Source organism: Desmodus rotundus, chromosome 5, assembly GCF_022682495.2.
Source record: "Desmodus rotundus isolate HL8 chromosome 5, HLdesRot8A.1, whole genome shotgun sequence".
In the NCBI taxonomy this organism is placed as follows: domain Eukaryota; kingdom Metazoa; phylum Chordata; class Mammalia; order Chiroptera; family Phyllostomidae; genus Desmodus; species Desmodus rotundus.
The window spans coordinates 51,249,628-51,262,273 of NC_071391.1; the positions used below are offsets into that span (position 1 = coordinate 51,249,628).

The 12,646-nt window shown below is 46.8% G+C and overlaps 1 protein-coding gene across 8 annotated transcripts in view; it reads right to left on the reverse strand.

The window, feature by feature from the left end:
- TENM4 (teneurin transmembrane protein 4) overlaps positions 1–12,646 on the reverse strand; it is a 737,502-nt gene that overhangs the window by 143,790 nt on the left and 581,066 nt on the right. For all 8 annotated transcript variants that reach the window (XM_053924565.2, XM_053924563.2, XM_053924561.2 and 5 more), the window contains 2 exons: positions 3,747–3,848; positions 1,609–1,803 (listed from right to left, as the gene is read on the reverse strand). In XM_053924565.2, the coding sequence (XP_053780540.1) occupies positions 1,609–1,803; positions 3,747–3,848 (297 nt within the window). The remainder of the gene's footprint in view (positions 1–1,608; positions 1,804–3,746; positions 3,849–12,646) is intronic.

Consider the following 12,646-nt stretch of genomic DNA (forward strand, 5'->3'; position numbering starts at 1 on the left):
ATGACTCAAACCTACATCTCATTCCAGAGTGCATGCTCTTAAAAGCTACTCTATATTGCTTGTGAATAAGATGCCTTCTTTCATCTGGAAATTCTATGCAGCCAAGAGGGCAGAGTGCTGGATGGGAAGTGAGAAGACCTTGGTTCATGAACCCAAACCCTGTCACCGGTTAGCTCTGTGACCATGGTGATGTCACTGCTGTCCCTGGGTCTGAGTTCCTTAACCTGTGAAATACAAATATTTACTTATCTCACCTTGTTAGATTGTCTAGGGAAGAACTGATGCCATGGTTATATCAGCAGTTCACTTTCTAGCCTTGATCTATACAGGCATATAAGGTCTGTCTGGAAAAATTCCAGCCATTGTTAATATAATGAGAATGGTTTGTGCGACATCAATGTAACCTGGTAGCCAAGGAGAGTGGACTGGAGTGCGCATGCTTGAACAATGATGACTGCACTGTACTAGTCAGTGGGGGCTGTGGACTCCATTGAGTGAGCGTGTGTACTGTGTGGTCATCAGATTCAAAATGACTGAATGAGCAGAGCAACAAATCTGCATTAAATTTTGTGTTAAGCTTGAACATTCCTCCACGGAAACTATTTGGATAATTCAGAAGGCTGAAGCTATGGGCAACTGGTGATTGGCAGCTTTGTCTCGACAACACACCTGCTCATGCATCATGTCTCCTTCAAAGGTTTTTGGCAAAACACCAAATCACCCAGGTGACTCAGCCCCTCTATAGCCCAGATTCAGCACCTTGCAACTTCTGGCTTTTTCTGAAACTAAAATCACCTTTGAAAGGAAGAGATTGCAGACGATTGATGAGATTCAGGAAAATACGATGGGGCAGCTGATGGCAATTGGGAGAACTGTGTGAGGTGCCAAGGTGCCTACTTTGAAGGGGACTGAGGCATCATTGTCCTATGTACAATGCTTCTTGTACCTTGTATCTTCTTCAATAAATGTCTCTATTTTTCATATTACATGGCTGGATACCTTCTGGACAGACTTTGTATATTTACCTTATGAAGGAGAGACACATGCTTATGAGCACCTCAGAGCCACCTATACGAACACACACATACACACAAAAGGCAGAATTCGGAGGTCCAAATATACTCACACTTCAGAGATGGGGAGCGATGAGCTTAAAAGGAGTAGAAGGAACTTGGGGTATGGAGACAGAAAGATTGGGCTCAGTCCCAGCCCTGCCATCTACCAGCTGTGTGACCTTGGAAAAGTCATTAGACTCTTAGAGCCTTCATTCCCTTAACTATAAAATGAAGATGATTCCCCTCCCTGGTGGGGTTTGAAGTTAAATAATACAAGGCTTCTAGCACAGAGCCTCACACACAGTAAGTACTCAACGCAACACTCTCAGGTATAGTAAGTACTCAATATACCACTTCCCTTCACTGAGTAGGACCGGATTTGAATGTCCACTTCCTTTCAGTTAATTCCTGCTGCTGACGGGTTCCTCACTCAAGGAGCAGGGATCACAGGGTTGCTCAGGTGGCTTCCTCTGCTCCTGGATGTCTTCTTGGCCCTGTGTGCTGACCTCTAAGACCAAGCAAGGTGCTGGTGCTGCCTGAGCACAAGCCTTACCTTCCTCACAGTTCTCGCCCTTGTAGCCAGGATTGCAGATGCAGGTGCCCATGATGCAGGTGCCGTGGTTGCTGCAGGCCACATCGATACACTGGTTGGTGGGCACATCACACTCGGCGCCCTTCCAGCCGCTGTGGCACAGACACCGGCCCTTCATGTACTGGCCGTTCCCGCTACAGAGCACGGGGCAGGAGGCTGGGGAGACGGCACAGGAAACCTGGTGTGAATCAGAGCCCAGCGTCCCCCAGCAGCCTTTGCCCCTTTCTCCCCTTGGCCTCTGGCTTGACCAAGAGCCTCAAGTGCTTTGCCACAATTCCCACGCGTGCCCATCTGTTTCTCATGTTTTATTTCATTCCAGGTTAAACACATGTGGAGCTGTAGACCAAGGTGCAGGGGCTGGCAGAGCTGGTTCCTGCCTAACCCTGCTTTTCCCCACCCCCCTTATATTCCTGGTGCAGCATGGTGGTTGCCAGGACCCTTAGATGGAAAGCTTCAGTCTGTACCTTGGGCCCACTAGAAAAGACTGCTAGCCTCCTACCTGCCTAAATCCCTCCTCTGACGTACTCTGTCTAATAGCACTCCATTTGGCTTCCCCACACCCCAACGGCAACACCACTTACTGTTGCCTTTCAGCAGCAAATCTCAGGTTTTCTTGCCTTTCAGGCCTCCACTAAAATCCCATATTCCACTGCCCTATAAGAGAGAGAGTAGCTGGACCCAACTTAGCTCTTGAAAGTATTATCTTTCCATTCTGCCTCTTAGCGTAAAGTGTTTTGTGAACACCTGTACGGAGGACACTATATAAAAATAAATTATATTCATTGTGCTGTAAGTGCCTACCAGCCTTAGTGAGGAGGCTGCTTCATACATGACTCTTCACTTTAAGTGCATATGGGATGAGACAGTAATTGTTGTTAGAAGGAATGACCCATCTCTTCTTTCTGCACCACCTTCCCCGGGCCCCCACCTGGCATCTTGTGTTTTGAAAGCACTCAGCTGGTAATCACTGGGCTGCCTCAGGGCTGCCGGCTCTGCTGCCTCAAACTGAGTCTATTTCATGTTGGAAAGAATAGGCAGAATCCTCAAAGCAGCGTCATTCCACTGTATTTTCAGGGTGCTGTTTCCTCAGCCTGGAAAGCTCTCTCTGGCTTCCACTAGTGAACAACCACTCAAGTGTCACCTCATCTGGGGAGCCTCTCCTGGTCCTCATCCCATCCAAGCTAAGACAGCTGCTCGCTTTCACTCTGATAGGACCTCCCTGCCTGTGGTCTCCCTACAGTGTTTCTCCCTTATTAGGTGCTTTTTAACTGTAGATTTTGTTTGTCTCCCATTCTGGGCGCTCCTGGGCATGCTCAGTGTTGTAACCTCACAGTCTAGCACAGGACCTGCCCGAAAGGGCACAAAGCAAATGCCTGCTGAATGACTGAAGAGGTGGAAACCCAAAGGAAGGGAAAAACCAAAGCCTCCCTAAAGGGAGTGCCAAATTCTCGGGACTACTGATATCCTTTGGCATTTTCTTTGTTAATTCTTCCAGGACAGAAATGGAGGCCAAATGCACAGATCACGGGCAGCCTTTAAGCTCTTGCAACAGTGGTTATTGTTAGTACCACGTGTGCCCAAATCTGAAGCAAGATTAGGGTCCTGTGTAGAGAAAAGCTGTCCTGCCTTCCAAGTCCTTGGTGGTCTCAGCCATGATTCTGCCTGTGCAGTTAGAAGGCAATAACTGAGTAGCAAATAAGCCCCCACCCCTCTGCACAGGGCCAGGAAGAAACCACTCTAGCTAAAGATGAACTTCGAAGACCCCTGACAAGGGCTCCTCTTAGAGGAAATCAACTGTTAAAAGGACCCCGTGCCACTCTCTCTGCCCCGACACAGAACATGAAGGTCACTGTGGCTGCCCCCTTGAAGGCCCTTCCTTCCTGACCTCCCCAGTCAGGCATGTGGGGGTCACATTGGCTGATGAGGCCACGTTCTGCCCCCAGACCTCCCTGTCCAGGTTTCTGAGGAAGGGCCCCCAGGAGCCCTTCTCACGAGTCAAGGGGTGGGCTGGAGCTCTGCACGTGCTCTGAGAAGTGGCAGCAGAGCTGCCCAAGGGGCCCTGGGAGTGGAAACGGCGGGCTGGCATGCAGGGCTCTCACCTCGGCCGCAGTCAGGGCCCAGGAAGCCCAGGAAGCAGTGGCAGGTCCCCGAGATGCAGTCACCGTTGCCGTAGCAGTTGCTGGGGCAGTTATCCACTGATTCTGGGGGGAAAGGGAAGGAGAGCTGAAAACAGAAGCTTCTTTCCCCAAACAGGGGGCCCAGGAATCAAGCCTCGGGTTAACCACAATCCATGCATTTGAGTTCTTCTGGCTCAGTCACTGAAAGCAACCAACTGAGTTAAAAAAGTACATGTTGTTTTACCCTTACTGAGGTCCATCTCCACTGACACTAGGAGACGTGTTCTGGAAAATGTCTGCCTGAACCAACTTTTTATAAATCAAATTTGTATCTGCAAATACATTAGAGAGTTTTCTCTAAAGACATGGGGGAAAACAGTTTAACTTGTTAGCAGTGGTTATCATTGGGTGCTGGGCAAATCTTGGAGTCTTTACACTATCCTGTGTTTCACCATTTTCTCATAATGGGCTGATATTTCAGGAATTTGTTTTTTAAAGCTACTGAGCATTTGTAAGTCTGCCTTTTCCCACTTCTGATTTTTCATTGGTCCAGGTCCCCGTGTGCTCCAGTCGCCACCCAGCAGCCTGAGTGATGTCTCAGCAGCAAACCTGATCCTGTCACTCTCCTACTTAAAACCCTTCAGCAGGGGAGAGATGAACACGCGAAGCTCATAAAAGGCAGAGGAGTTCCCTTTCCTAATCCCTTCACCCCATCTGCATCCCCGGCTTCTGCTACCATCATGCCCCCCTTTGCAAAGATGTTACTTTCTCTAACTCTCGCTCATACTTTGGGATTGCCTGTGTGACATGTCAAGGAAATACAGAATTCATCTCAGAAAGGTTTTAGTTAAAAAAAAAAAAATCAGTCAATGTTCTGAGCTCCAGTTAGTGAACACGTTAGCTAGGAAGTCTGTTCATGTGGAACCGCCCACTTCTCACTGTTGCTGGATGTGGAGTAAAGGAAAGGAGGCACTGTATTGTGAAAGCCTTCTTTGTGCCATGTAGTTCCACAAGGTTTATCTCATTCCACTGCCACCAACTCCAGAAGAATGGATTGTTATTTGTATTTAAAAATGAAAAAAGAAGGTGGCTGAGAGATGAAGTAACTTGCTGACGGCCACACTGTGTCATGGATGGAAGAATCAACCTCAGGCCTCTGGACCCCAAAGCCTGGTCTCCTTCCATAATATTATGCTCTCTGAGCCTTAAAGGAACTTTGTCCACAGCAGAAGCCAGGAGAATGAGCGAGGTGACAGATCTGTGAGACAGTGAGGCCACTCCTGAAGATCACAAAGGACCCAGTTGGAAGGTAGAGAAATCTAGAACTTGTAGAGCTTAAAGGGATCTAAGAGACTATCTAGCCCAATGCTTTCATTCAACAGAGAAGGAAACAGAGAGTACAGGAAGGGTAGTGACTCGCCCACGGTCTCAGAGTGAGTCCACAGACTCAGAGTTGAAAGTAGAGCGAAAGGTTAGTAAGGTGGGCAGAGTGGATGATTCAACCACATATCTGCACACAACTCTAAGTCATGAAGCCAAGCCTAAGGCCTCTGTCAAATGAGATGTTACCATGTAAGACACGAGCCTTGTCCACAGGACACTTGGGAGAACGAGATAACACTGTCACCAAGTAGCAGCACAGGACATGGAAAGAGCTCTGAGGTAAGGAAACCTGGTTCTGGGGTCCATTCTTCTGGTGCTATGGGGAGTGACCTAAAGATACTTCCATCCTGGCTCTGGGTCTCACCTCCCTCAAATGTGAAATAAAGGTGATGGCAGAGATGACCCCTAGGACTACTTCCTGTTCTCATATTCTATGAGTCTATAATTAATTAAGAGAGCAACTGTGCAGAAAGGGCATCCAAACAAGCCTTAAATGAAGCAAAGGTCTTAGTGCCAGTGCAAAGCCTGCTGCTATGGGGCAAAACCAATAGTGGGCGGGCTTCTCAGAGGAGGTGGGCTTGAGGAATGGCTTGGGTACGGATGGAGATGGGAAAAGGTGGGGAGGCAGTGAGGAGTTCAGGGCACGGAGTACTTCCCAGAAAGGTCTTTTCCCAACTGTCTGCCATTACCAACTTGGAAACTACTTAAAAAGTTTGGAAATAGGGTTTAAATTATGTGGTTCTTTTTGTGAGGGGGTGGGGAATTCCACTTGCTCCACGTTGTTCCTCTGCTAATACGAACAGCATTGTACTCTAGCACAGAGTTAAGAACAAGAGGGTCTAACCAAGCATATGTTCTTGTTTCAGGGCAAAGTGGCCTGGGTCCCCCCAGAACAAGACCCACAAGCCAGGGCCCTGAGTATCTCTGCTGTCCAGTGCCTTTGCTTGGAAGAATCCATGTTCCTGACTGATACCTTTATGTTCAAAGTAGCTTCTTACACACATTTTAAAAAAAGAGAATGACTTAGAAAGTTTCATTTTGAATATTCTTTTAAAAATAAGAATTTTGAGTAAAGTTTAAGGTAAGATTATTTTCACGTGTAACTACTGGCTAAAGGTACACCTGGAGGGCGGGTCCACCTGCAGGACTGCAGGAGTACCGGAAGGAGGGCCTGAGGTCTGGCCTCCAGGTCCCATTCTGCTGCTGAGTGGCTGCGGGCGTTGACCGTGTCACTTCCTCTTTCTGCACCTGTTTCCTCCTCCTCGCACTTGCTCCTCCCATGCCTGCCTGCTTGGCAACTCCTATTCCGTCTTTCAAATCTAGCTGAAAGGTCACCTCCTCCGACAAGCCTTCCTGATTTCTTAAACAGGCTCAGTTACCCTAGGACTCTCTCATTCCTTCACCCCTACTAAAGTCCCACACAGTCCCCATCATTGACTATGAATTCCCTGAGGGCAGAACTGAGTTTATTCACTTATATATTTGCCATGGTTTAAAGAGGGTCTGAATAAATGTTCATTGTGATCACTGAAAGAATTCAGCTAGAGGATCTCAGAGACTCTCCCAGATCTAAAATCCTGTGGTTCAGTACTTCTCAAATTCATGGTATAAAACAGTCTCCTAATAAAAATTACTGTAATTACCAGTTGCATTTTTAATAAGATCAACTACAGATACCTGTTACATATACACTTTCTAGATTCTGATTTATGAAGCCTGCAAGGTACAAACCTGTTAATCATCTGCCAGAAAGCCTTCATGGTGAAAAAGTGAGGAAAGTATATTTTCTATGACCGAGTATAGTGTTGGTCGCTGAATCTGACAGCATAGCTGCTGTTTGCTACAAAATTTGCCTGAGGCTGCTGGTTTCAGAGAAGGCAGAAGTTTTAGAAAACCTGGAATAATTTTATGATAGTAACAAGGAAGTAAAAGGGAGACATTTGGAGAATATTTCCTTTTGATGAAATGTTTATGTATATAGTTTTTCTTGCACTTGGAAAGATTTCAACCACTTGGGGTCCACCTGGAATCCCACACATAATAAGTCCCCACTGACGAGACTTTTCCATGCTAAACGCTCGTGCAGAAATGACACTCATTGGCGTGGGAGAAGTGTGAACTTTATTGAATAAATTTGTTGTTATGTTTCCAATTAGTGTTTGGTGAATTTCTTCCCTCCATAGTTCCTTCCTGCTTTGCTCGTGTCCAAACGGCAGCTGCCTTCATTTTGCAGAAGGTGTGCTTTTAGAGCTGCTCAAATCTAAATGAAAACTTCAGCTGCCCAGAATAACTGAATTTCATAATTGGGTATGTGGTATATTGGAAAACGGAGCCTGCCCTCCTCCCTAGCTTTGTTTTTCTATCACAGCAGTGGGTCCTGCTAGAAAATCTGATTCTCAGGAACTTGTTTTTCCTTCCATCAACATTGAAATGAAGAGTTTAAATGTTTTCTTAGCTCCTTCTCTGGACATGTGTTGGGAGTGGGCGTGTTTTCTGCACATTGAACAAAAATATTGCTCGACATACAAAGGGGCATCTGCAGAAGGAAGAAAAGATACCAGTGTTCTTCCCTGGAGGAGACCCAGGAGACAGGAAACCAGAGGCCTCGGGGAACCCCCGCCTCGCCTCATTTTGCCTGCTCACTGCACTTTTCCAGAAAGAAATCATTAGCATTGACATGTTAAGGTAAAAGGATAACAGTTGATAAATATGTTCTCCTGAGTCCAAAATTGATGCCCAGAAAAGCCTGCCTTCATTTGCCACCTTTTTCTTTTCTGTTTTGAAATCCAAAGCATCATTTTGTAGGAAACAAGGAGAGGCCACGGAGGAGAATCCTGCCTGGAGAAGGACTACTGGGAGCCTAGCCACCTACTGGACTTGTCTCCCATGGGAAATTATATGAGAAAAGGGAAGGAGGCTCTTCCCATGTGTCACCTCCCGGGGGCACAGCTTCCAGCCCTGGTCTGAACAGGCAGGCACACCTCGATTGTCAGAGGAGCCTGATGCTGGATTCTAGCACCAAAGGGAGAAGGAACCAGCTGTGAGTGAGGTTGGTGCTTACTAACCATCCTTGATCTCTCTCTCCCTGCTCACTCAGCATTATCCCTCCCTCCAAGCTCTGTCTTGCTCCCCTGTGATGTGTCCCAGATAACAGAAGCTTGTTTACTACTTGCAACTCCTTTCTTTACTTCTCTCATCTTTCCTTAAGTTGTAAAAGTAAATGCTGGCAAATTTGTGGGAGTACTCAGTCGAGGAACCAAGATCCAACTACTGCCTAGCAGAGGTCTGCTCTCTGATGCTGCCTTTTGGCTACTCTGTTGGATTTATGCTCATGCTTCAGGCAAGAAGGAAAGAACTTGGACACAGGAGAGCCAGTTGGGTGACTGGATGTGTCATCTTGACTGTAGCTAGTGAGATTTGTAGTTTAGGTTACATCTATTACATCCTCTTTGATCCTGAAAGGGGATTGGGACTATTAGTGGCAACCAAAAAAAAAAAAAAAAAAAGGGAGAGAGAGGGAGGGAGGGAGGGAGAGAGAGAGAATGAGAGAGAGGGAGGGGGAGAGAGAGAGAGGAAAACAAACTAGACATCATAGCTGGGATTTAATTCTACGGCAGCTCAAGGTTGAGAGAAGATTCTCATACAGATCTTTTTACAGATCTTTTTATTTCCTCAAATAGAACTGTGAAACATATATATTCTAGTTCATTCCTTATCATAATTATGAGAAATAGGTACCTTTGCCACCATTTCACAGTCTCAGATGGAGATTGAGAGCTGATGCCACTTTCTCAAGGTCACAGCTATCAGGGAAAATCTGGTAGGTGAACCAAGTTCTATCTGAAGCCAAAGTGTGTGGTTTATGGCCTGGACCAAAATCTCAGCTCTGGAGCCAGGCTGTCTCTTACTAGTGACATACCCTTTGGACAAGTCATCTCTAGACATCAGTTTCCTCATCTATGAAATGGGGTTAATAACAGCATTCGCCTCAGAGGGTTGTTTTGAAGAGCAAACAGGGTAAGGCTGTGCATATAAAGAGGTTTGCCCAGGACTTGGCAGAGCTGGTGTTTTGTTTGAAGAAAGGGTCGTACATGCGTTTCATTTGTGAACCAAAACAACATACTAACTCGGTCTAATGAATCCAAACCACGCAATGTGGGTCACTGGGGATAAACACACACACACACACACACATGCATATAAAACACACAGAAACTCCCCACAGTTAAAATAGGAAAGCAGACAAGCACTGTGCTGAATGTGAAGAAGGTAGGGTGTTTGGGTAAATTCCCTCCTGGGGAAAAGCACTGTCAAAGCAAATTAAACCTGTTGTCTCCCAGAAGCCCAAACACAGGCAGACTCATGCCAACAACTGAAAGAACTTCCTCCCTCTGCACTCTAGATTGGCACTGGGCAGGTGCCAGGTGCTGGAAAACTGGTCCATGGCCCGGGAGGTGTCAATCCCTGTAGGTGCCCCAGCTTTCTCTGCAGATGATGGAAATCAAACGCTTTTCATCTGCAACAGTCTGGGTCAATGCAATGACAAAAATTTGACAAAGCCCCTGACAGCCTGGGCTTGAAGCCAGTTCTGCACTGGCATTTGAACTGGGAAATCTGTTTTCAATCATACCCAGAAATCTACCAATCACTATTAAGAGCAGTTCTAAGGAGGCGTCTGGGAAAGACACTGTTTCCTTGATTATATTCAGTCTTGGTTCTTCGTTAATTATTTATTTGGGGGCAAACCAAATTTCATCAGTAAGACTGTGAACTCCTTGACGACCGGCATCATGTCTGGTTCTTCAGAGTCTGGTGAACGCACGCACAAAGCAAGTCCTCAGTAATATCTGTTGTTGAGAAACTCAGCAGGAATGTGAGGGAGAGACGGGATGTAGTACGGCGGGCAGGGCGGTGAGATTGGCACCACGGACTCAAGAGGACAATCGGTGGCCAAGAGGCTATTGTTTCCTTGTCCTGTATTTTCTGTGTACAACATCTAGAATGTAGGGAGTGACAGGAGGCTCGGTTTGTATTGTACTCTCAGACGGCATTTGGAGTTCAATAGTTCACATCTGGTGGCCACATTTAAGAGCCTGGTAAGATCAACTGGAACGTGTTCATCAAAGAACAACCAGAAGGAGAAGAGAGCTTGAAACCACATTTCAAATAAAGAATTCTTGAAGGAATTAGGAATTTAGCTTACTAAGGGAGTATGAGCTCTATTTAAAAACATCTGAAGGACTGATATGTGAAATAAGGACTAGACTTTGGTTTTGTGACCCCAATAGGTTGACCTAGGTCCAATGAGTAAGGACTAGGGTCTTTGAGAGATGGACTTGTTTTAAAAGAAGAAAGAATTTTGTAAGAGGCAAAGCAGAATACCACTTACTGTGTTGGGTTATAGTCTATGGATGGGTATGTATGTGCCCAATATTGTAAACTTCTTGAGGGCAAGAAATGTGCTATTCATCTCTGAATCTTCAGTAAATAGTATCACCCTTGACTCAAAGCAGGTAGTGAGTGAATGTTTGTTGGATGAATGACTAAATGGACTAGGTAACCTGTTAGGTCACACATTTTCAGTCACTGGACATATTCAAGAAGAGGGCAAGTTAATGACTGGTGGGGATACTACAGGGGGGTGACAGATAAGCTGTATGGCATCTTCCGAACCTGAAATCTCATGATGCTACGTGTCATGGTGGAAGGAAACACAGCTGGACCATATCAAGAAACTTGGGTTCTAGTCCTATGCCCGCCACCAGCTTGTTAGGTGAACTTGGCCTAGTCTTTTACTCTCAGGGACTTTCTTTTCACCTCCCAAATTCATTACATTTACTCAGCAGGTATTTCCTGAGCATCTCCTCTGTCTCAGGAAGTGTTCCAAGGGAAGTGGATGGCTCGGGCGATCTTTCAGATCTAACATCCTGTGATCTAATGAATTAAGCCAGATTGTCAGTTGTTAGAAATAGATTTAAAAAAAAAAGTTCAGATCATCATCATGTTTAGGACCTGAGGGAGCAAAAGGGACTTTGTTGTGTGAGGGCAGGCTCCAACTTTTCCAACCTCCCTGCTGTGTCCTCAGATAAGCAGCATTACGCGATCACCCCTCCTGTGAGAGGGGTCTCCACCGAGGCTGGGTGAGTGGGGACGGGACTGGAGGGCAGGTGGCTCCCCAGCCGCCTCTAGCTAAGAGCTCCCACATCCTTTCCTGGGGCTGTTGGCAGCAGCTCTCACAGATGTCAGAATCCCCGCAGTTGGCTCTGGTTCTGCTTCCTTTCCCAGGAAAGCTGCACATGCATCGTCTCCTCCGTGCCCTGTGCATACGTGCCAGAGGCCACTGAGACACACGCATCAAATGGTGATGAGACCGACAGGTGCTGTGCTGTTCAAGAGCATGAGGACCTTCCAAGGACAGGGGCTGCTCACGTGTTTGGAGATGCTTCAAATTTAAGGGAGATCTTTCCCTTATAAATTTATCAGTCCTTCATCCGCAGCTCCTTCTGAGGGGCACTGCCCTGCCCCCAATTCCTCTCAAAATAGCAGGCACAGGTAGACAAGATGATGCTACCTCCTCACTGGCCTGAGGTGACTGGACTGGGCACCTGACCCAAGGTTACCTGATCCATAGGCTGACAGACCAGCACTCTATGACATGGCCATAGTTCCAGCCTTTTGTATTTGAACTAAAATGTACCCAGAGAATGTGGTGGTTGGTGATGACAGCATGAGAGTGGAGGTCAGAAGATATGGTGGAAAGAGGGGCTGGTAAGGCTATTCTGGCCTGGTAGGAGCCAAAGTTCAGAGGAAGCAGTGTTGAGTGAGCAGAGGATGCCAACCTGTCAGCAGGGAGAGGTGAATAGGGCTGAAGCTCCGAGAGAGGCAGGGACACCACAGCAAGAGGTCGTGGGGTCCATGAAAAGGAGAGAACAAATGGGGACCCTGGAGCTGCCCGGACTTCCAGAGGCTTCTCGGTGCCTATGTTAGTCCCAAAGTGTGTCAATCTTTTGGAAACTACTTCGTTGCCACACCTGCCTGGCCTTGAGGTTGTTTGAGTGTGTTTTTGCTCCTTGCAACTGAAAGAATCCTGACACATCTATTCGCCTTGGACCTTATCAGGCTCTACCTGGTAGTTTGCGGGCTTTGATGATAGCTGGTAAGTGCAGAACTTAATGTTTGCAAAGCATTTCTACTTACGGCTTTATTTGATCCTTACAATAGCTCTGTATGGAGGAGGGGAAGGTGCTATTTATTATTCCCTGTTTTGTAGATGAGAACACGAAGGCACAGAGAGCTTGCTGAGGCTTGTGCAGCTAGTCAGGGACAGGACTATCTCGTCTTACCTAATGCAGGGGTTCCTTCACTACCCCGCCACTGCTGGCCCGATAAGAACACCTGCTGATCGCCTTCCTTCTGCCTTCTGCCTGTGGGTAATACAGTGAGGACTACACAAAGGATGCTGCCAGGGCCAGGAAATTCCAAATAGCACCTATTTGAGT